Source organism: Synchiropus splendidus, chromosome 10, assembly GCF_027744825.2.
Source record: "Synchiropus splendidus isolate RoL2022-P1 chromosome 10, RoL_Sspl_1.0, whole genome shotgun sequence".
Lineage (NCBI taxonomy): Eukaryota > Metazoa > Chordata > Actinopteri > Syngnathiformes > Callionymidae > Synchiropus > Synchiropus splendidus.
The window spans coordinates 6508247-6531407 of record NC_071343.1 but is presented as its reverse complement, the minus strand read 5'-3'; the positions used below and the strand labels follow the sequence as shown (position 1 = coordinate 6531407).

Below are 23161 nucleotides of genomic sequence, written 5' to 3'. Positions count from 1 at the left end.
GGTTTGTGGGAGGAAATCCGAGTCCCAGAGGAAAGCGACACCGACAACCCCAGGCAGAGAAAAGACTCGGTCAAAACCTCGGAAGGAGCAGTCAGTGCCTTGTTGCAGCGCTAACCACTGCTCCACCGCACCAGAATCAGAATCAGAATTTAATTTATTGCCATGGCCACCAACTAGGAAAGTGTTTTGGAATAAAGTGCTGACAAAAATAAAATAAAATAAAATAAAATAAAATAAACAACACCAACTAGGAAAGTGTTTTGGAATAAAGTGCTGACAAAAATAAAATAAAATAAAATAAAATAAACAACACCAACTAGGAAAGTGTTTTGGAATAAAGTGCTGACAAAAATAAAATAAAATAAAATAAAATAAAATAAACAACACCAACTAGGAAAGTGTTTTGGAATAAAGTGCTGACAAAAATAAAATAAAATAAAATAAAATAAACAACACCAACTAGGAAAGTGTTTTGGAATAAAGTGCTGACAAAAATAAAATAAAATAAAATAAACAAAGGCTGTTCACGAATTCAACAGTCTGACGGCCGAGGGGAAGAAGCTGCTCCTGTGACGGGAGGTTCTGCTCTGGATGGACCGTGGCCCCGGCTACTGAACTGGCAATGACGGAGGCCGGGGCGACGGTCAACATCCATCCCCGCCCGCTGTTCCTGTCCTCAGCGTGGAAAAAAACCCTCTTAAGTCAAGTGGGCGGTGCCAAGCAAATTATGCCATGTGGTGTTCCGGATCTCGCCTCCCATTGGTGGATACAGCCCCCATTAACGCCCACTTCCCAAATACGTGCATTGCGATTGGTTCACACCGCCACCCCAGCTTCACCCCTTGCGCGTTCACAGTTCCGTATTCTCCATGTTGGTTTACTCCGGCAGCGCGCGCACGCTTTGCTCCTTCCACTGTACGGACCGTGCGTAGCGACAAAGACGGCGAGCCTGAAAGCACACGGGCAGGGAAGAAAGAGGCGACCCGCTTTCGTCGTCAAAGCCCCCGTTAGCGACGTCCTCGTCGGCCTAGACTGAAACGCTCCGCCGGGGGTTGAATTGGAGCCGGGACTTGGGCGTTCGGAGGAGAAGAAGCCCGCTGCGACTCGTCGATTTTCAGCGAGGGAGCCGCCATGGCCGTTGGATCCCCGAGCCTCCTCATCGGGATATGAAGACGGGCTGTATGTGTCCGGAACTGCCCGCGCCGAACCATCCGTGCGAACGTCTGTCGTAGAAACTAGATTGTGGATTTTAAATCGGGGGGAACCAGCGAGGAGAAGCCGTGTCTGGAGCGGTTCAATGCGGGGTTGTCAGCGGCCCATTGATAGAACTCGAGGGAAGATGCACTGATTTTAACGCCTTCTTCGGGTCAAAGTGGTGGATTTGTGGACACGAGGATCGCTCTATAGTGTCGTTCTTGTTTTTTGGATGAAAAGCTTCGGTGAATCGATCCACTTCGTCGCGCAGTGAAGCCCTCAAGCCTCCCAGAATCGAAGCCGTCGGATCATGTCGGGTCGGCCCAGGACCACATCCTTCGCTGAAAGCTGCAAACCAGTGCCGCAGCCCTCCGCCTTCGGAAGCATGAAAGTCAGCAGTAAGTAAGCCCGTCCTCCCCGCGCCGACCCGCGGCTTCCACGTCGCTGCCGAGCCCGTGTCGGAGCGGCGCTAGCAGCTGGTTAGCTTAGCCGCATCGGTGTGTCATCGCCGCTCCCCGGGGCCGGCGAGTCTGGGCCAGGCCGCGCCGCTGGGCAGGGCCCGGATCCCAGCGCGCCGCCGGACCCTCGCCTCCCGCATCGACCCGGGTCAAACTCCAAGCTCATTCCAGTCTATCTATGCCAGATTAGATGTGGGATTCCTCCCGGTGAGGGATCAGACTGTTACGCAACTGACGCAATGGAAGGTGCGCCCGGAGTTGCCTCTGCAGAAAGTGGCGTGGTCCAGGGGAGCGCAGGTTGGTCCACGTTTGGAGAGTGTGTGTCAGCGGCCACCAGCTGAGAGGGTGAAGCCATGAGGCTTGTAGGCCTGAAAATAACCCACACGAGTCTTGCGAGGAAGAGGATTCACCCGTTTCCTGTATGCACCCCCCAATAGAAGGCAGCTTCACCCGTGTCTCCATCCCCAGCGTCTGAGCTCCAACGACCCGGTACGATGTAGGTTTTTAGGCTGCGTTTGGAGGAGACGATGAGGCCTGAGGTCTCTCCTCTGGGCCTTGGCACCACTGCAAAGACACATAATGGAGAGACAGACAGGGGTGCACTCCCGAGCCCTGAGATTTCCTGCGGTGCCTCCATCCATGTCAAGGCTTCAAGTCGCCGGAGCCACTCATGACACAGGAGTGACTGTCGAGTCTAATCCAGTATTGCTGAGGAGTCCATTTTCATCATAGTAAAGAGCTCATTACAAAGTTCTTAAACAAGATAACCGTGCGACAGGATATCGTGATAGTTGTGTTGATGTCTTTGTCTCCATGAATGACGTGTCCGGGGTGAGTGTGTCCTCTGGGACTTGTTGAGTCGGCCTGCTCTGACCTCCCACCTGAGAGGGGCCTCGAGAAAACGCTCCACTCTCGGAGCACGGAAAGCTTCTGATGTGGTGGATGATTGACAGCTCCGTCAGTCAGATCAGGCTCTATAGTTTATTGCGTCTCAAGCTGACAATGTTCGGTGGAGATAAACTGGAGCTGTGGTGTGAGAATATAGATTTGGTTGGTGAGTCGTCTTGATGGTAACATTGCAAACTAAATGCCCAGGAAGAGAGGTGATGCTGTGTACCAGTTTTGACACCACTCGGATGGAAAATTCTGAACCTAAAGAAGGCATAATACATATTATCATGATAAACTGCACAGCGGATAAACAATTATTTAAAAATCGGAATGTTTAAAAACGAGGAATTCAGGTTTTCACTTTGCATGAATGCAAAATAAATAACTCCTATCTGTTTCGGTTGAACTCTTCAGGAGACTTGAGCTTATATTTTTGTAGGTTTTCTGGAACCTCTCGGGTTTAGTTACAGGTCTCTCTGCTGAAGACTGAGAACAGAACAACCAGCATTAATGTAGGTCACCGGCCAGACAGGAAGGTGGATGATGGACGTGAGCTTTACTAAGTTGTTGAGATTTGTCACGAAGGCCGTGGTGCAGGAGTCATGACTGATGCCCTGGCTAGTGGGTATCTATACTTTTGCTGAGAAATACACCGCTCTCTGTTCTGTCTTCTGCCTCAGAAATGGAGCCTGATTTTTTTATTTTTATTTTTCATAGAATTGGTTAATGGCGTGACACCAGTCAGGTGCCTTTCGGTGGCACCCAGCTTGGTACTGAGGCCACTTTGGACATGGCTCATCATACCACACATTTGTTGCTCGCAGGTGGACAACTAGGCAGCGGTAAACAAGTGACATGACACTGGAGTAGTGACGAAATGACGCAATATAATTCGAAGGAAAAAGGAGTGTCGCTGTCAAAGGAGCGATGGCATATGTGGTGTATATGGGTCTGTTGCGCGACTTTGTTAGGCAACGCTGAAGTGGCTGCACTTTTCAATCCGGATAAAATCAAAACCTTGTTGTGTTGCTTCCTAATATTTGCTGTGTCATCGTTCCAATTTGACTTTCTTGGCCGGTGTCTCCGTAACATTAAGCTCCAGCGGACACACACACTCACTCACTCGCACACACACACACACACACACACTGATGTGCACATGTGTGGTTAAGCCAGCTGATCTGGCCGGGCATCTGAGCGTGTGCTGCAGCCAGCAGAGAACCCATGACCCTCCGCATGCACGGTCAAGTCAAAACATCCACGCTACATACATCGCCGCAGTCCAGCGAGCGCCGGGGCCGGGCTTTTCATGGGGCCAGACAGCCGGCCAGAACAATGAGCGGCTTGTTAAGCATTTCAAAGCTCCATCTCTCCCCCTCCTCATTAAACATCCTTGCTAGATGCCCCGCCCAGCGCAAGTGTGGAGGAGAGGGAAATGACCGCTTCCCTTCCTGAACGGTCAGAAGGATGTGGATGCTGGACGATTTCGAGTCTTATTGAGGTAGCAATGATCAAAGTGTGGCCCCGGAACTGCGTGTGGCCCTCGGATAGCATTTCCCTGGTCCTCAGTGAACATCTGAACCGCCGCTCTCTTATGAGGTTACTGCAGTAATATGAACCCTCATGCTGCCCGCGAGTTCTTAACAGTACTCATAAGTGTAGTTCACTCTTCCTCATCATTATTTTCAATATTGATTTTGGTCTATACATTCACTCAAAGCACATTTTCAGTATGTGATTGTTTCTCAATTTACCAAATTTCTCCTTTTCAGCATGCATAAATTTTCCCAGAAGCCCTTCTTCTTTCTCCTTTGGCTTCTCCCTTCAGGGGTGGCCACAGCAGACCATCCTCCTCCATCTCCCCCTGTCCTCTGCTTCCTCTTCTCTCAAACCTACAAACCTCATGTCCTCCTTCACCACCTCCATCGATCTCCTCTTTGACCTTCCTCTCCACCTTCTGCCTGGCAGTTCCAACCTTAACATCTTCATCTACCAATGTACTGGCTCTCTCTCCTCTGTACATGTCCAAACCATCTCCATCTAGCCTCTCTGACTTGGTCTCCTAAACACCTGAGCACATGTGCTGTCCCTCTGATCCTATCATCATCCTGCTCACTCCCAGAGAGAAGCTCAGCATCTTCATCTCTGCTACCTCCAGCTCTGCCTCCTGTCTTTTCCTCAGTGCCACTGTTTCCAAACCATACAACATTGCTGGCCTCACCAACCTTTTGGACACCTTCTCTTTCAATATATTTTCCCAGAAGCTTCCTATGATCTATTGTGAGATTATTTCACTTTTTTTCCCCAATGAGGTGAACAATCTTCAAGTAATATTTGTTTACCATTTGGTCTTGTACCATGGACACACATAAAAAAAATAACATTGTGAATTGTATATTACATTAAATGGGATTCTCTGTTGACATATCACCTTTATTTTTCAGCTGCTACATACACAGTGCTGAGTGAAGTCTTTCGCCTGCCAGTATCTCAGTCCACAGTCTAGATCCATGATGATTGTGCAGGAGAGGCCGACGCAGTAAAACGTTCCTGGTTTATGGAGCACAGCTCACGTGTCTTATCACTGCTTCTCACTCGTACTGGCGATAAACGCTCGCACTTCCTTACCTTGCTACTTCTCACAGCCATTGTGATTGCTTACCGTCTTTCCTCATGAAGCTGTTAGATCATCAGTTTTAGCTGTCACCAGTCGCTCAGATCCATTAGTCATCACGCCACACCGCCGTTTACTCAAGAGTTGAACATTAGATGGTAGAAGTGGAAGGATTTCTCTGAGCTAAAGTGACCGACCCAGCAAGTCTTCAGTCTTGGAATGTTGTAGTGCCGTCACTTAACCGCCTTGTCTGGTCACGATCTCCGGTGGAATAATTCAGACGATAAAGGTGAGGCGGCCTCTTGGAGGTGTCCTGGCAAGCGCCTCGGTTTTACCCCAGAGACTCTGTCTATGGAGAGGGAAGTGCGGGTCTCTTTGCCCCTGCTGCTGCCCCCGTGATTCATCGCAGAGAAGCGATGTTTGACCACCTCATTGGATTGTAATGGGCCGCTGTGGTTGTTAGCCTCAATTGCTCTGATGACCTGGATCGACTATTGGCGCCTCCGGCCTTTTAGCTCCACGGCAGCTCGATAGAACCCCCCAACCCCTCCCATCAACGCACGGATTGATCAAGATCAATCCTCAAGTGACATATATTACAGTGCTTTGGAAAACAGTTCTCGCCTTGTTGTGTTTTCTTAGTGAAACGTGGATGTAGCGTCACAAGGGTCAAAGGTCACATCCAGAGTGGGATTCACGCCTCCCTTCGTCTTTTTTTCTAGCATTTTTTTCCCTTCACGTGTGCATCAGACTTTTCTCACGGTTCGAGGAAGTGCAGAGGCGTCACAGAAATGTCCCCGCTGGAATATGTAGGCCGAAGCGCCTCTCTCTCCTCGCTCGCTCACCCGCTCAGACTTGCTGTCTCTCCTGGAAAGTCTATTTCTGTGTTCATTGAATCCGTCTACAGTTTCTGCTTTCGAGACACATCTTCGAAGACGGACGGCTCACGCTGGGAAATGTTTTCATTCCTCATAGCCAAACTCAAAACCTAAACACTTGGTTGAGACTGGGTTCTTACTTGGTCTGTGTTGTTTGGAAGGTCACCTTTCCTTTTTTTGTTCGTCACCACTCCTCAGGCATCGACTGGACTCTCGCACTGGTCGACCTGCAGAATGTGACGATGATAAAGCGGAGCAGTTGTCGCACAACGTGTCGGGGCTTTTTCTAATTAAAAGCCTCTTGAAATCTGAAACACATGGAGATTGGAAACACAACCTTCTGCACCTTCGCTTAGACTTGAACTGGTCAATGTCTGTAGTGTGTGTTAAACAAGTAGAAAAGCCTGATCCCGGAAATAAACTAAATGTAAACGTACGTTAATGTATCTTTAGAGCTGACACTCCTCCCCAACTGTCCCACTGATATATTCCTGGGTTTTACCTGGATTGTTTTCATCACCCACCCCCAATGGTGAAGTCAATTAAAAAGTATATATATTTTGTTTTTTTACGTGGGTTCTGTTGGGCATCACCTTCAAGGGTAACTGACGCAGTGCTGGAGCAAACATCTCTTGTTCTCTCATGGTGTTTGTCTGCAGGGCTCTCATGGGAATTCTCTCTCATTGTAGGGGTTGAGTTTGTAGCAGAAGGGCACAGCGTATTGTGTGTCCTTAACAGGTGGAGACCCGCTCGACTGCCAGAGAGAGGGCACTGAGATGACAAAAGTGACAGAAAACATAACGCAAAGAAGGCGCTTGGAAGAGAACCCTTGCCTTTGTTTCTCCCCACCATTACATGCATGGGCTGTGGGTACAACAACACAACAACTTGGACGTGTTTAGCATCTGATCCGCTGAGTAGCGCTGTCACTTCACACAAACATCTGAGAACTTCCAACGTAGAGTCCCAATCTCTACCTCCTCTACCTGCGTCCACCCTGCCTTCACTCTCTTCCTCGCCCTCCTTCGTCACTGCCGTCACTCTTCGGAGCCGACTGTATGTTCCTTAGGCGATAGTTATTTTTGTTTGGCTTTTGAACTGCTGACATTATTTTCTTCCAGTGGTTTCAGGTTTTACTGCCGCTTCCTGTCGCCAATATTTGCATGTGAATTGCTGTGCTTTGATTGGACGGTCGCTCGTGAGGTTAGGTCAGTTCTATATAGACGTGAGCTTCTGTGACCTGTTGAGAATGTTGCCTAACTGGCTCTGCTGCAGTGCTGCTCAGGTTTTCCTTTGAGAGACAATGATCAAGAGAAGGATGGAGTCTTTGCTGTGTTTTGCACAATAGCACTTCCTGCTTCATTTTGTGTTTTAAAACGGTTGATTTTCTGGGTTTTTTTTTTCTTCTGATTTCCGTTTGACGTGATGAGTGGAGTGGATGGAACTGACTTGTAGTGTTTTGCTCACATGCCTGTGGATTGTAAGGTTCGGTGTGTGGGTGTAAGGTTGTGCACTGGCTTCCGTAAGTTGCAAGTGAAGTTGCAATGAAAGTTTTCAGTTAGCGACGAACGACAGATGCAGGTGAAGAATGATCCGAGCCTGACTCCCTCTGCTCCTGTGCTTTCAGGGGACAAAGACGGCGGCAAGGTGACGTCCGTCGTGGCGACTCCAGGCCAAGGCCCCGACCGACCACAGGAAGTGAGCTACACAGACACAAAGGTCATCGGCAACGGCTCGTTCGGCGTGGTCTACCAGGCCAAGCTGTGCGACTCTGGAGAGCTTGTGGCCATCAAGAAGGTCCTGCAGGACAAGAGGTTTAAGGTAAAGTGACGCCAAACACGAGTCTGGCTTGGCTCTTTCACACCAACACTGAGAGCAGAGAAACTGCCAATTGACAGGATATTAAATGAAATTCTTGAGTCATCCCGCCTTAAAGTGCACTTAGTCGTCTCCACTCGTATAAATAAACGCGCGGCCATTAAAGCGCGGTCGTCTGTCAGGCTGGCTCTGGCCGCTCCGGCCCACGTCGGCGCTCTGGCAGCTGTCCTGCTCAGGACGGGGGGCCCAAGGTCCCGGGTGCTGGCTGATAAAAGTGCAGGACCTCTTGAGTCTGCGGGACAGCTGTGTGTGTTCTCATTAAAGGTTTCACGGCCGAGCGGGCAGGCGGATGCAGGTCCGGACAGCCCCGGCTTCATTAGATTACTCACGCTGACATACTTCACCGTCAGTCATGTGGCTATGGACGTGGGAGGAGACTGTTCTGTTGAAGCTACAGCTAGCAAGCTTCGCTATGTATTTATGGTCGTTCATCACCTTCAAATGCGAAATTTTTTTTCCCCCCAAATTGACCAGTTTGTTACATTGACATAAGTACCAGTGTTGGGTCGATGGGTTTCAAAGTTGCTTTCAGCCTTTTCCTGGGTAAAAAATGTCATTTTATACTATTAAAAAACGGCAAGCGGGTCCCATATGTCATTTTATTTCATTTCTTCTTTTGTTTCTTTTATTTTCTTTTAATATTCCTATTTTCAAAATCTTCTGTTTTTTATTTAGATTTATTATTTAGACTTTCTTTATTTAAAAATAATTATATTTAAGTAAGTTTTTGGTAAGGTAAACATTTTATTTATCTCAATTTTAGTTTTTCGACTTGTATATTTATTCAGTAAAAAAAAAAAGTTCTGTATTTTGCAGGTGATAGTACACTGTTAGTAATAACACATAGACTAAATTGAGATTTTTTTTTGACACAATTCCATTGCAGATCCGTTTGAAATGAAGTTCCACGGTGAATGATTTTTGCAGATGCCCTGCCTGAGGTTAAATCGACTGGGCAGCGAATCTATATCGCCCGTGTCAGCTGGTTTAAATAACGTGCCGCGGTACAACAGATGAGTGTAATAAAGTCGGCATCCCCTAAAGTCCCGCCTGCGATCCCCGTCGCTGCTTTACTGGCTTGGAATTGTTTTGTTTGTTCTGGACTCTAGATGGATTAAGTCACATATTTTATTCAAATCAGGTAGTTAAAGTAGCAAGTGTGAGAATACCCTTGTTTTCTTGCTTCTCAGTCAGCACAGACCGTTCTGCAGCAGCTCTGAAACAAAAGCTTTCACTGGTCATCGGAGTGAACAAGGAGACTTTGTGCAGGAGACAAGTGAAGTGCACGTGGTGAATGGTGCTGAGCTCTGTTGTCCAGGGAGAATCAGATGAGCGGCTTCTTTCCCCGGTCAAGCTGAACATTCCTCAGCCCCAGACTTTTGGTTTCATCATGCGACGCTGTTGATAAATAATGTGCAGTGGAGCGTCACACCTCTTCCACCCGGGATGATGTCACTTCCTGTCTATCTGCAAGCCTGTGGTTTGTCTTGCATGACACAGCAGCAGGTGGGATCATCTCTCGGCTGCTCGCTTTCTTTCAAAACACACTCATTCTGAACACAGTGACCGATGCCTGCAGTGTAAAGTAGCAGCTGCAAATGTAGGTCTCACACTGAAAGTGTTTGACCAGTGCTCACGTCGACTGAGAGTGGCGTGTTAATCTCAATTATGCCAACAGGAGACAGATTCACGTCAGTTCTGATCGATACCGGACCCACCCGCTTTGCTTTGTTGACACAAGCTGGTGCGGTGTCACTGCCTTAAGCTGGTCAGAAACATTGTCTTAACTCCAAGTAGCGTTTGTTAACTGGTGAAGCTGAAATTGAGGGAACTCAAAACACATTTATTAATGGTGTTGGTGAGTCTTATGTCACACAGGCAGCTTGCAGTCGGTCAGTGTTGGATGCTGAAGATCGAAGCTACTACACACCTTAACTTTAGCAGTTTTCTGCTGTAACTATTAGCTGATGTTGTTAATAACCAAGTCTCCTTCCACTCACATGAAGTGTATTATAATTTCTCAATTTCATTTTGTTTTTTTTCTTCCTAAAATTCAACCATACCCGAGAAGAAAACATGAATATTGATCTAAAGTCTATTTCTATTTTTAAAAATATAATTTTTATAACCTCCACTTAGATGCAGCTTCAATTTTTTGTTATTTATTTTTATCCCGCTGCGAGAACATGAAATTGCTGCAGTTGGCGGCGCAATAAAGCGATATTTATCGTGCTCTGCTGCCCTCACTCGCTCACCTCCGTCTCTGAGAGCGTCTTTTCAAATTTACTACAAACAACGCAGCGGTCCCGAGGCTGGTTCTGCTCGCTCCTCAGACACTCACTTTAGAGAAGGAGGGGAAAAAAAACCCCGGCCGCCACTGTGCATTTACCCTGACCCAGCGATCGCTAAAAGCTGCTCCAGCGCTTCAATTTACACAACACTCCAGTCAGGCGTTTTTCAAAGAGGATTGACTGAAGTGTCACATACGCAATGATGTCATCATCCAGAGTTGCTCTTCCTCCTGAGGAGGTTTGTTCACAGGGTTGTTCTACAAGGACAGTGATGCAAACAAAGTTACCCGCTTTCATTCTCCAATGTTCTGGCTGCTTACAAAGCCACTAATGCTCCTGTAACTATTCACTTCTTCCCTCGACAGCTTTCCTTTTAATAACATCACAAAGGTTCGCTACTGCAGCAGACACTGAAGGAGTGTGTGACGAAATGCACGTACAAGTCAGTGGTTTAGTCATACCAGGGAGAGTGAATTGATGATTGAAGTTATCGACTCAGCAACACAAAGAACGTGTGGTTTTGTTCCTCACTGCGTCCTGGAATGTTTATTTTAAACAACCAAATGTCAAACGACGCCAAAGTAGGTTGAGAGGATTGTAATGGGTGCATCTGCTGATTGGATCAATTGTGGACCATTTATCGGCGAAACCTAGAAGGTGACTTCTAAACAAAGCCCCAGCCTTGGGATGCACAAAGAAGGCCCCGCCCACATGACGAGGACCCATGATGCTCTGTGTCCGATCGGCTTTTCGCCGCCACGGAACTGGCGTTTTCTCCAACCACAGCTTGAAACGTTGAAAATCTCACTGGCTGAATGGAGGGTGCAACCTGCCCCATATCTGCTGCCAGAGTTCAAGAACCAAGGTCACAGGTCGTCCCTCTCCTCACGCTATTGTTGCTAGCCGCTAACAACAGCTCAACCGTTCCGCACCGACGTCTCTGATGTGGTTGTGTTCTGCTTGCTGACTTTGGTCTGTTGTGCTCCTTTAGGCTCCAGCTTTTTGCGCCACCTATAGGCCTGGCATATGCATTACATTGTTTTCAAGTGTTGTGTGTGGATGCCTGGAATGGCTTGTGTGGGGAAGGCTAACAGGATACGAGGCGTTGTTGTCGGGACACGGCCTGAAACTGGCACAGCATCAGTTATGACATCTGATCGGCCTGTTGACTCAGCAATATTCTGGAGACTGGAAGTTGGCTTGAGCAAGCGTCCACTCCTCCGTGTCTCCCTACACTGACGCAGACCGACACACCCGAAAAAGCAGGGTGTTGCCTCCGCTGCACAGTCGTTCCTGGGCTGGTCTGTGACCCACACGCGATGATGTCACCTTGTGATGTAGCACGGTTTCAGAGTGGAAAGATTGTCCTGAGAGTGAGAGAGGAGGAGGAGGAGGAAGAGGGAGGCTGCCCACCCCATGATCAGAGTACTGCAGAGATGCTTATCTCCCAGTTATATTGACATAAAATCCCAGCAATAAAGAGTGGAGAGCACCTGGAGCCAAGACTTGATGAACCATGGTCAACTCTTTCATTTCTGGGTCGTTGTAAAAGCCTCCACTCCCTGACCCACTTCTAAACTGTGCGTTGTCTCTGTAAAAATGTTGAAGTGTTGGCATTTAATTTCTCTGAACCCCTGCTGCTTCTGTCTCAAGACATTCATCTGTCTTGAAATGTGTAATTGCGTTGGAGGTGTTCACTAATATACACACAAGTCTCCACTACATGGTGAGAAGGGCTTTAAAGCTTCATGCTCGTGAGCGTAATCCGAACCTCCTGACCACTGAACTGTTGAAGCAAGTCCACTTCTGCGACAACAAAAGTCAGCCGAGTGTTTACATGGGGATCAGTCCGACACATAACCACTACGTGATTTTCACACAAAATTGTGCGACTGAATAAGGATTTTTTTTAAGAGCTTTAACCCGAGCGTGATCTCTAGCGTTGAACATCCAAACGTTTCTCCCTCTGAGATTAAAGAACAGGCTTTCTGTGGAGCAAGCAACTTTAATCAGAGCGGAGATAACCATCTGACGCAGTGATTTAAGGCCTAAAAACTCCTTAATCGATGTGTTTTAAGTGCAGGGAAACATAAAAAGACAGGTAATTACAACTAAAAAAAAATCAGGAGAATCACCTCGGCAGGTCGCTGACTCATCAAAAAAATTGTTAAGAGAAATAAAGTGGAGGAAACAAGTAAAGCCACTGCGGTCCAGCAGGGACTTATTGACACGACCTCAAAAAACGGTAATGTGAAGTGTATTTATTCAGATCATGCGACTGCAGCTGTGACATGGCATTCGCTCTGTGTGAAAAAGCAACATGATGTGTAATTTTTCTGAATCATCATCGTCGCGCAACAGGCTTGTTTCTGTACCCTGAGGCCATCGTGGGGTGGAAGCAGAATCTGACGTCATCTCTCTCTCTTTTCTTGTCTCAGAATCGCGAGCTGCAGATCATGAGGAAGTTGGACCACTGCAACATCGTCCGCCTGCGCTACTTCTTCTACTCCAGCGGGGACAAGGTCAGTCTGTCGTCCACTGAGGCATTGCTCTTGTTTGTTTATTCACAGCTTACTTGTCGACTTCACCATCGACGTGCTGCGGAACAAACATGTCAGTCTGGCAAGTGAGAATCTGTGGTGGGTTTGTATAGACAGGGATTTAGCTCCCTTCTGTTGCCACACAGGGTGGTGAGGTCAGAGGTCACATGAAAAAGGGCATGTTTTGACACGTATGTTATCGTGAAGATTGAAGAGACTCATTGATCTGAAGTGTTGAGCTTCAGTATGAATCAATGATTGAATTCTCAAATGTAAAATCTCACTTTGTGACCTCAGCCATGGTCATAACAAGCCATTCAGCCCTTTGTTATCGAGCCTGTTGCTGAATTGGAACAGTGTTTTGGAACAGTTTTTATACTTTTATACTCGATTGAAAACAGATCAAACTGATTCTGAATGGAGGAAAGAAGGGCTTCTCAATGCTAGATGTGCACGTAGCATCATAGAGTGCACCACTTTTGAGTTACAATATTAGTCACAATGGTTTTATTTGAGTTCAAAGGCTAGTTGTGGGGTGTGGTCACACATTTTGTCACACAAGACTCGAATCAAAACCATGCTGCTGCACCAGTCAGCCAGAGTGAGAAGACCACCAGGCTGCTCAGTTTGCCCTCACCAGCTGGGAACACCTGGAAAATGGCAGGAAATATCCACTAAATAGCCCAAATTTCTTATCTTACTATGCTGTGTGGTTGAAAATTCCACTTGTTTTTCCATCTTTTTTCACATTATAAGCTGTTCTTACGGAAGAAAAGTCCCTCCCTCATAGCTATTTATTTTAACAACTGTGCCGCCATAAGACTGAAGTAAACCCAACCTGAATGTGGGACCCTCAAGGGAAACTTCTGAGGTGGCGATAATTCATTCTGGTTTATTCCTGTGAATACAATTCCCGCTCTGAACACTCCCTTCTCCCAGCGTGGTCCTTGTTGCCAGGTTGAGTGACCTCCCCTTGTGCTCCGCTTCCTCTCTGTGTCGAGTCTCGATCGTAAACCCTGTCAGCAGGAGCCACCGTGCTCCTGGACAGTTGGACACCAAGGGGGAACTCCCTGGCTGGGCCTGGGCCCCGCCATTTGTCAGCCGCCGGTCTTCCCCTGGTGACTACAAGGCCGAGCCGTGTGGTTCAGCTCGCTTGACAAACGGCCATCTGTCAGATGTAGACGCGGAAGAACTCGAGGTCAGGCACTCATGACACTGCACTTTGGAGCGACTCCCTGTTGCACTTTCCCCAGCAAAAGCTGGCGGGGATGGTGGATCAGGTGCGGGGGCGAGCGACTGGAAGTCTGGGGGCACTGTTTGCTTTGGTGTCTGTTAATTATAGACCAGCTGGAGCCCCACCCACGTCACCACCTCTCCTTGCTGCATGTGCTCACCGACCTCTGGGAATTGTTGCTGATTCCTGGTAAACTGACATGAGACACATGTCAGCGGCACGAGACCTGAGAGCTCACTCTCCCGGTCGAAACTTGGATGTAGTAAACTGACACTGCATTGTGGTGTGGTGGCGACGGCGGGATAAGAGGTGTGAGGGTAGAAGTCAGAGTAAACTGACACGAGGTCGGGTCAGGTGTGTCAGCGACACCGCAGCGGTCAGCACGTGAGCGCCTTACGTAAACTCAGGAGTGACGCCCCGCCACAGTGTGCAAGTTTGTTCCTTTGAACCCTGTTATTTATAAGAGGAAAAGCCGCTACAAGGTGCAGCTGTGGGGTGTTAACAGCGCCCTCATTTGGCAATGACGCTTCATGGAACACTCCTCATTTTCTGAGCCCACTAGAGAGCATCTCCTTGTGTGTTTTTATTTTCCATTTTTACCTAGAGCGCCACCTACTGAGCTCTAAAATGAAGACTGTTTCATGAAGCTTCACCAACCCATCACTACTAAATGGGGCTTTAGAAGGCAAGAATGAGAAACTGTCTTCAGTGGTTGTTCCTGAATTTGGAAAGAAAGAAGAAAGACAGAAGAAATTTTTTTTATCTTGTCACAAGCACTTCATGAATATCCACCTATGAACTTCCATCTGATTTGCCAAAAACAGTGATGGAATCCAAGTTCTCCCCTGTTACTCTCCGGACCCTGGAAGGGACCCATTTGGTCGCATCATGTTATGTGATACTAAAGAGCTTGAAGTTCAATTTTGTAGCTGCATTTATTGAAGAGATTATAAATGTCTGGTGGACTTTGAACTCAAGTCACCATGTTTCAATTCCTGCAACTTTAGCAAACCAGTCTCAACATGTGCCAGACCTTCTTCAGTTCCTGTCGCATGCACACAAGCTCTGGTCATAATTTGGTGTATGACTCTTGCCAGCTCTCTCACCAGAGGTTTCCATGCTGCAGAATCCTGTTAATAAATGAACAGATGTTATTAACTGATCACATTAATTTCCCATATTTGAGCATTAAGACCCTCATATCATCCGAACCGTGAAGATGTCGTCGGCGTATCCGAAGGTCTCCGGCCGTGTCTAACACGCTAATTTAGATCAGCGGCAAATCTCGATTCCACGCTCCAAACTGGCCGTCGACGCACAGGCGAGCCGCTCTTCGGAGGTGTGAGCGGCGTCTTCTTGAAATTAGCGGCTGAATTATTTAGTCAGGGGTGAAGCAGGGGCCAGTCAGAGCCGCGTCTGGCTGCGCATCTGGGAGCAGCTTCTGTAGTGAGACAGGAAGTGAGTCATCACTGTTGCTAGGCTAAATATAGCTTTGATGGTGCCGAGGAGGGGAGGCAGAGTTGGGGGGGCGTCACAAATGTTATCAATGGGAGCTGTGACTGAGAGATGAACGTTCACAAGGAGTGAAGCTGGCGTTCGCTGCAGGTGCAGCGTCGTGACCTGAAGAGTCAAAAACACGACAGTCGTCCATGTTTTTAGTTTCTATGCACCAGGAACTATTCAGTCTTCATTTTAGATGCTCCAGCTCTGCCTTCTCTTTCCTCTCCTGTGAGATTGAGAAGAAGGAAGTCCTGGAATAGCAGTTCAGGGAGCTCCAAGACTCCGAGCATGTGCTGACCGCTGCGGCCGCATCCATCCAGGAAGTGACCTCATGCTCGGGGGGCAGTGGAAGAGGACCTGACATTGTGATGCGTGTTTGTTTCCTGTCCTGAGGGAAGAAGCTGCATCACAATGGAGTCCTAGTCAAACTGAAGACGCACAAGACACGCCATCGCTGAGACATTCAACATGAATGAATGACGAGGCGGACGTCAGTCACAACCTACAAAGTGTTTTGTGATTTTGTTTTTTTTACTGTTTGTTCATGACATTTTACAAAGTACAGGCATTACATTTTGAAAATGATACATACGGTGGTTTACAACTCGTGCAGAAAAGTACATTGACAGCAATACAATAAAATAAAAAGAAAAATACTAATAAAATAAAATACATACTCAGAAAACAAACAATGGGGATATTACAATAACTTATAGCTGCTATAAAGTTGGATTTATTTGCTGAAAAATGTTCAATTTTGCCCATATTTTTGTGTACAAGCCAGTTTTCAGTCTTAATAGAGAGGTGAAATGCTCCATCTGGCGTATTTCTTCAGTAATGTCAGTCGAACTTCCTGCATCAGGTCCGTCAGCCTTCAACCAGTTCCTTGTAATAGCTTTTTTTTAGTAGCAAGCATCAAACATTTTGAATGAATATTGATCACTTTGTTGCACGTGAGGACAAGAGTCCCTGTAAACTGGTCCTTAAGAATGTCAGTTTAATGTCGTCTGATCTTTTGTGATTTGCTCCCACAGAAAGACGAGGTTTACCTGAACCTGGTTCTGGACTATGTTCCCGAGACCGTCTACAGAGTCGCCCGACACTACAGCCGAGCCAAGCAGACTCTGCCTATGGTTTACGTCAAGGTACGGCGACGTCTTGTCAAGATCCGACCTCTACTCATGACAGGCTGTTTTTAAAATGAAACCACACGTGATACAGAACTCCAGACTTGCTTCGATTCTAGTCACCCAGGTCCACTCGAACCTTTCCTTGGGCAGAAAAGTGGGACACTGTGCTTCCTGACTAGCTGACAGGCGTCTGTGGGGGACGCCTCCAGAACTCCCTCTGAGCCAACGGTCAAAATGGAAAAGTGGATTTACGGTTGGCGCCGGTCACGTAGGAGAGGCAGAACAGAACCTGCTGAGCAACTGCAGTGGGCCACGGAAGCCGTGTCAGGCTGATCACAGGCCAGAGGAGAGCCTCCTAAAGAGCTGAGGCATTTATTAAACGTGACTAAAACACACCTGGAGCTCCGCTTTCAAATCAGCGGCGGGTGAATGTTGTTCACCTTCGCTCATCACGTCTGGGCTGCGTGTGTTCACATCAGTCTCACTTCACTCTGAGAGCCAGAAGTCAGGTCTCGCAGCTCATATCGCTGGACTGAGGGATGCTCACTGTTGACAGATGTTGCAGGAGATCAAGTTCCGCTCAATTATTCAGCAGCCTATCGGCTGTCGTCTGGAGAGACGCGTGGATTATTTTTCATTCCCAAATGTTCTTGTTTGTCTGAAATCGTTTCTTGAGGTGATGTTTTGGATCATTCCAGTCGTGACTGGTGTCACGTGGACGATTGCTTCACAACTGTTTCAAACATCTGCAACGTTTTTTTTTTTGTTTTTTTTTAAATCACATCGTAGCAGGTGCAGCATTTTATTTAATAACCGCTACACATTGAAATGTGTGTATTTTCTCCTCTGTGTGTAGCTGTACATGTACCAGCTCTTCAGGAGTCTGGCCTACATCCACTCGTTTGGAATCTGCCATCGGGACATCAAGCCTCAGAACCTGCTCCTGGACCCTGAGACCGCAGTGTTGAAACTCTGCGACTTCGGAAGGTGAGCCGTAGCAGTGTCGCGCTGGCTTTACCGCCGTGATTTAAACGCAAAACGTCTGTCTGCAGTGCCAAGCAACTGGTGCGTGGGGAACCCAACGTTTCCTACATCTGCTCCCGCTACTACCGAGCGCCTGAGCTCATCTTCGGCGCCACGGACTACACCTCCAGCATCGGTACGTCCCTAAAGAAACAGACGTAAAATACCGGAGACTTGAATAATGTGTTAAAATTGTGGAGATAAATATGTATAAATTGGAAGTGCGGACCAGTAAAGAATGACAAGAACTCTGGTGGGCCATGTAAGTGTCGCCAAAAGGCCGGATGTGGCCCCGAGCCGCAGTTTACCTACAGTCCTAGTGACTCTGGTAACAGCAAGGGGCCGGGTTATATATTGCGATTGTCGAAAAGGGCTGTCAAACCCAAAGAAAAGAAGGAAAATTCTAAATAAAAATAGTGATAGCATCATGTGCAATACTGAAATGATACTTTAAAAATACATTGAAAATATTGGTTTGTTGTGTTTTATTTAATTTAAACCACATTCCATTTAAAGATAGTCAATGTGTAAAAAATCTACTTTTAATTCTGATGTATTTAAGGGGACAAGAAATACTCCTAAAATAGCCAACGGAAAAGATGAATAAGACGAATAAAATGAGGAAGTTATGTTTCAGTGGCATCATAATGAAAAAACAATATTAGAGACAACAACAATGTCAGTTTTATAGTTTTACTCTGACTCCAGGAGGGCCACATAAATACAGTCAAAGGGCCGCATTTGGCCCCCGGGCCGCACTTTGCCTAGGTCTGTCTTAAAATATAGGGCTCTACTTCATTTAACTCTCAGTCAAGCTTGCTTTACCTGGCTAGCTGGGAAGTCGTTTCTCTGAGTTCTTCGGCAAACACACTCATACTCAGTGTTGCGTTATTGTAGAATAAGAACGTGGAAAGGGAATTGTCAATGTGTTTAACCGGGGCCCTTGCTGTGTCTCTGTCAGACGTGTGGTCAGCCGGCTGCGTGCTGGCCGAGCTGTTGCTAGGGCAACCCATCTTCCCCGGCGACAGCGGCGTGGATCAGCTGGTTGAAATCATCAAGGTAGGCAGCCGCCGGGATCACGCCGCGTCACGGCGCGCGCCTCCTCTAAACCAGGGAAACCTTGCAGGTCCTGGGCACGCCCACCCGGGAGCAGATCCGGGAGATGAACCCCAACTACACAGAGTTCAAGTTCCCTCAGATCAAGGCACATCCTTGGACTAAGGTGAGTCAACAGGTACAGGAGCCCTTTTCCTTCTCTAAGATCCGCCGCCTCGTCATTTCTGTCCTCCCCCACCCTCTCGTTTTTTTGATTCACCACCATCTTAAAGCATCTGTCACATCACACCTGGGCAAAGTGCGGCCCGGGTGCCGTATACGGCCCGATGCCTGTGTTTTCATGGCCTGTTTAGACTAAAACTATAAATAATGTCGTAATTTGTCTGCCTTTTTTTGTTCTTGCGCTTTTACTCCCCACCTCCACTTCAGCAGTAAATATAACAAGTTCTTGTTTTTTTACATTGTAGGAATATTGAACATATATTTAGAAATAAACTGCCTTTTTATCTTGAACGTCTAGTCCACAGTTGATATATATTCAAATTAAGTGCATCTAAAATGAAATATTTCTATAGGCTTCATGGCATATTTACACTTCTTAATATCCTAACATTACATTTCATCTTCTTTGGTTCATTTGGCCTTGTTTTGTATATATTTTGGATATTTTTCCATCGTATTATCTTTTGATGAGATGGAAGTCAGTTGCATCCTACGAAGTGTGTCTGATCAAAACCAACTTTCTTTTTTTTAACTGTTTATGAATTTCTACAAAGTATAGTGGTTTATAATTCATGCAGAAAAATACATAGATAACAATACAATAAAATATTAAGAAACATACACAGAAGACAAACAATGGGGATATTACAATAACTTGTAATTGCTATAAGGTTGGATTTAAATGTTCAACATAGTTCATTTATATTCAAATGAAGTGCATCTAAGATGAAATATTTCAATAGGCTTGATGGCATATTAACACTTCTTAATGTCCTTACATTACATTTCATCTTCTTTGGTTCATTTTGTCCTTGTTTCATATAAATATTTTGGATACTTTTCCGTCATGTTTTGTAGTGATTGCTGTCTTTCTTTTGATGATGGCCCCTCACAACAGTTAAACAGAGTTTCTCATGTGGAATTTCCCACCTCTGTGTTCCGTCATCATGACTCAACCAAACATAAATCCTTCGTATAAGACGTGTGTAACTTCAGCTGTCACTCTCGAAGTTCAAGCGTGCCTCCACCAGATGGCAGCAGAGGTCAACCCATCTGTCTGTGTGAAAGCCTGACTTCCTCTCTCCCTGGGTCTTGTCCATATAGCTCTATATATATGTCTAAGCTTGTGTGTGACGGTTGCGCAGGTGTTCCGGCCGCGCACGCCCCCGGAGGCCATCGCCTTGTGCTCCCGCCTGTTGGAGTACACGCCCACCGCCCGTCTCACCCCCCTGGAGGCCTGCGCACACTCCTTCTTCGACGAGCTGCGCGACCCCAACGTCAAACTGCCCAATGGGCGGGAGAAGCCCTCGCTCTTCAACTTCACCACCCAAGGTACCGAGCCACGCCGAGTTCAGCTGGGAGGAGTCCCGGTGCAGACCCAGGATCCGCCTTCTCATCTTTGTTTCCGCCCCCTGTCTTCTGCAGAGCTTTCCAGTAACCCCTCTCTGGGCTCCATCCTGATCCCTGCCCACGCCAGGAGTCAGGCCGCCGCCTCCACCCCAACCAACTCCTCAGCCACCACAGGTTAGAGTGAGTCTAGATTATATTTGTCTTCCCGCCCCTGCACCATGGTGGAGGCCATGTAGAGGCCGCCATCCTTGATTCCTCCATTCCTACTGTTAGTTTAGTAGAGTTTGAATGCCATGAATTAACTGAGTCAAGTAAAAAAAAACATGGTTTGAGTTGTGCGTGGTCACGTTTTCCCGTCTGTCTGTGTCTCTCAGATGTTAGCAGCTCAGAGCGAGTGACCAGCACCACCTCGGCCTCCGCCTCAGCATCCAACTCCACCTCCTGAGCCCTTCACCTGGCCCTCCTGTCCCGGTCTCAGCCCATGGCCCCTCCACTGCCCCGGCCAGGGGGTGAGCTGGCTCAGCCCTGCTCCCTCCCCCTCCCCCGAGGGCGGCGGAGCCACGCCGACGCAGTCTGGGTTCTACTGCGACACCCCCCCGCCCCAATCCATCCGACCCCCGCCGCCCAGCCGCTGGACCTCCACCCTCAGTCACACGTCTCTTTCTCTCCTCCACCAGAGGAGCCTGTCGTCTGAACTGATGTTCGCCTGCTAATGTTTGTTAAAGGACAATCTATATTCAAGTCCTTTGCTGTCCCCTTCGCCCCCCCTTTTTTCCACTCACTGTCAAAAACTTGTGTTGCATCCTGTGACCTTTAACCCCCTCACCCCCCACCATTGGTTTGTGCATGGCCTGAGTATGATTCAGACGATCCGGGCGGAGATGGGGGTCACCTGCTCACTTCACACACCCCCCCCTCCACTTACGGCATGAGGCTCACGTATACACACACACACACACACACACACACACACGGATGCATGATGATCCTGATGTTTGTGGATGAAAAGAAGAAGCAGGGGTTCGGACATTTTTTCCTTTCTTTCTTGAGGTTTTTAAATGGGTAGAAGCTGATTTACTTGTCTTTTATTTGGACTCCTTGGCAGATTTTTTTTCAATGGATGTGTCATGTATCTGGTCCTGTTTGCTTGTATAATATATACATACAATAATGAAATGTGCGTACACACAGTTTATATATTACTTTTCCTTCTGTATAAAAAGTATATATAGATATATGTATATTAACTGCGATGGTTCAGACGGGGTTTTACGTCGCGCTCATATCTGGCGGAGCAATATTTGCGGCCGCCCGAAGACCATGGATTTAGACCCCGTCGCTTGTTTGTTTTTGCCGGTCGGATCCCGGCGGCCACTTCTCCTGTGTAGTCACGCTGTAGATGGCGCTCTGTTCCTCGTCTTCGTACCGGCTGTGTGTAGCGGTGTTTTCCTGTGACGGTGCAGCATCGCCGGCCGACGTCTCCTCCATCTCCGTGAAGAACTCAAGGTGTCTCCAGCCCCCTAAACCCCCACCTCCCCCTCTTTGTTTTTACCGCTTTTCTCTCGGACCTTGAGGAGTCTTTGTGACCACTGACTTGAAGTGTAAAAAAACGTCGTCGCCACCCGCCGCACTGATGTTGTTTATGTATATTGTACATGATGATCAGCTTTATCCAGCCATATGTTCAATCTTACCTGTACAGTACAGTAGAAGACAGCTGTATTATTGTAACAAGAACTAGTCATATATAGTGTAACTATAGTTTGGAGTGCCTTTGCTTTCATACACCTTCGCCTTGTCTCACCCGTCCTCACGCCGCCACCCTCAATATTTGACTCTCCCTTTTGGTGCTGTTGAATTTCCTGCACTCGACCCCTCCCCCCCCTCCCCCCCTTTCCTCTCGTCGTACTTGTAAAATACACGTATCAGTTGTATGGATATTTTTTCCGTCGATTATTTAAGTAGACACACAAAACCCACAGTCCTGACACGGACTTCGGGGCATGAAGGTTGTGGTTTTGAAAGAAAAAAAAAAAAAACACAAAACAAAAAGCCTTGTAAATAGGAGCTTCTGGACACTTCAGTGTTGGTTCTGTTACCAAAGCCAAATCGTGATGACCAGCCATCATCAGAGGCAATAATGTCTGCGTCCCCGGATTCCTTTCTCTCGCCGAGAGTTCAGTAGCACCTAAAGGGGTCGAGTCATGTAGCCTTCGTGGAAAACGCTTGCTGTAATAACGCCTCACAGATGAGTTGCTGTCCTTCACCACTATGTTTTTAACTGCCTCGCCCCCCAGGACTCCCGTCGGAATTCAAGAAAAACGCAACGGTTACCAAAAAAAACCCATAATAACGGTGTATTTATACTAGCACAGACGCTACAATAATGTGCTAACTGGGGTTAAAAGAAAAGAAGTTTGGACAGGAACATCCCCTATTTCAGTACTACTACTTGAATGCCTCCGTTTGTGACTGAAATCTTGGTTTCACTCTTTTCCTTTGTTCTGTGAAGGTTCTGTAAATATTCCATCTGCGTGCTCTGAGGAATAGTTCCCTGGTACTGTAATTTGCATTAAATAAAGCATAGGATAGCCTGGAAAAACCCACTGTGGCTTGTTCTTCAGGTGGCTTCCACCGCCAACCTGCTGCTGGAGAAGGTGCGGTTGGACCTGGTGTTGGCCTGTCCAGGGAGCGACCTCTGACCTCGGCCTCCGAGGCAGGAAGCTTTGATTCAGACGCTTGGATCTAGATATATATATGCACACATTTATAAGCAATTCAGGTGCAAATACTGATGTTTTGCGGTGAAGCGTCATGACAGTGTCTTCTTCTGAGCTCTGGAGGTGGCGATCTCGGTACAAAAATGACGGTTGAATTGACTTTATTGTTCAAAGGAGCAAAG

At 47.3% G+C, this 23161-nt stretch overlaps 1 protein-coding gene across 5 annotated transcripts; it reads left to right on the top strand.

The window, feature by feature from the left end:
- Positions 1-883: 883 nt before the first annotated feature.
- gsk3ba (glycogen synthase kinase 3 beta, genome duplicate a) lies at positions 884-22945 on the top strand. 5 transcript variants are annotated; one of them, XM_053876788.1, is made up of 11 exons: positions 884-1592; positions 7663-7856; positions 12643-12726; positions 16513-16623; positions 17465-17595; positions 17661-17767; positions 18593-18690; positions 18758-18865; positions 20055-20241; positions 20335-20439; positions 20634-22930. In XM_053876788.1, the coding sequence occupies exons 1-10, from the start codon at positions 1505-1507 to the stop codon at positions 20436-20438; spliced, it is 1212 nt and encodes a 403-aa protein (XP_053732763.1). In that variant the 5' UTR covers positions 884-1504; the 3' UTR covers position 20439; positions 20634-22930. The 5 variants fall into 5 exon arrangements, with proteins under 5 accessions (XP_053732763.1, XP_053732761.1, XP_053732764.1 ...); XM_053876786.1 differs by having other exon boundaries at positions 885-1592; positions 20335-20433; positions 20634-22922; XM_053876789.1 differs by having other exon boundaries at positions 888-1592; positions 18758-18853; positions 20634-22921.
- Positions 22946-23161: the final 216 nt, after the last annotated feature.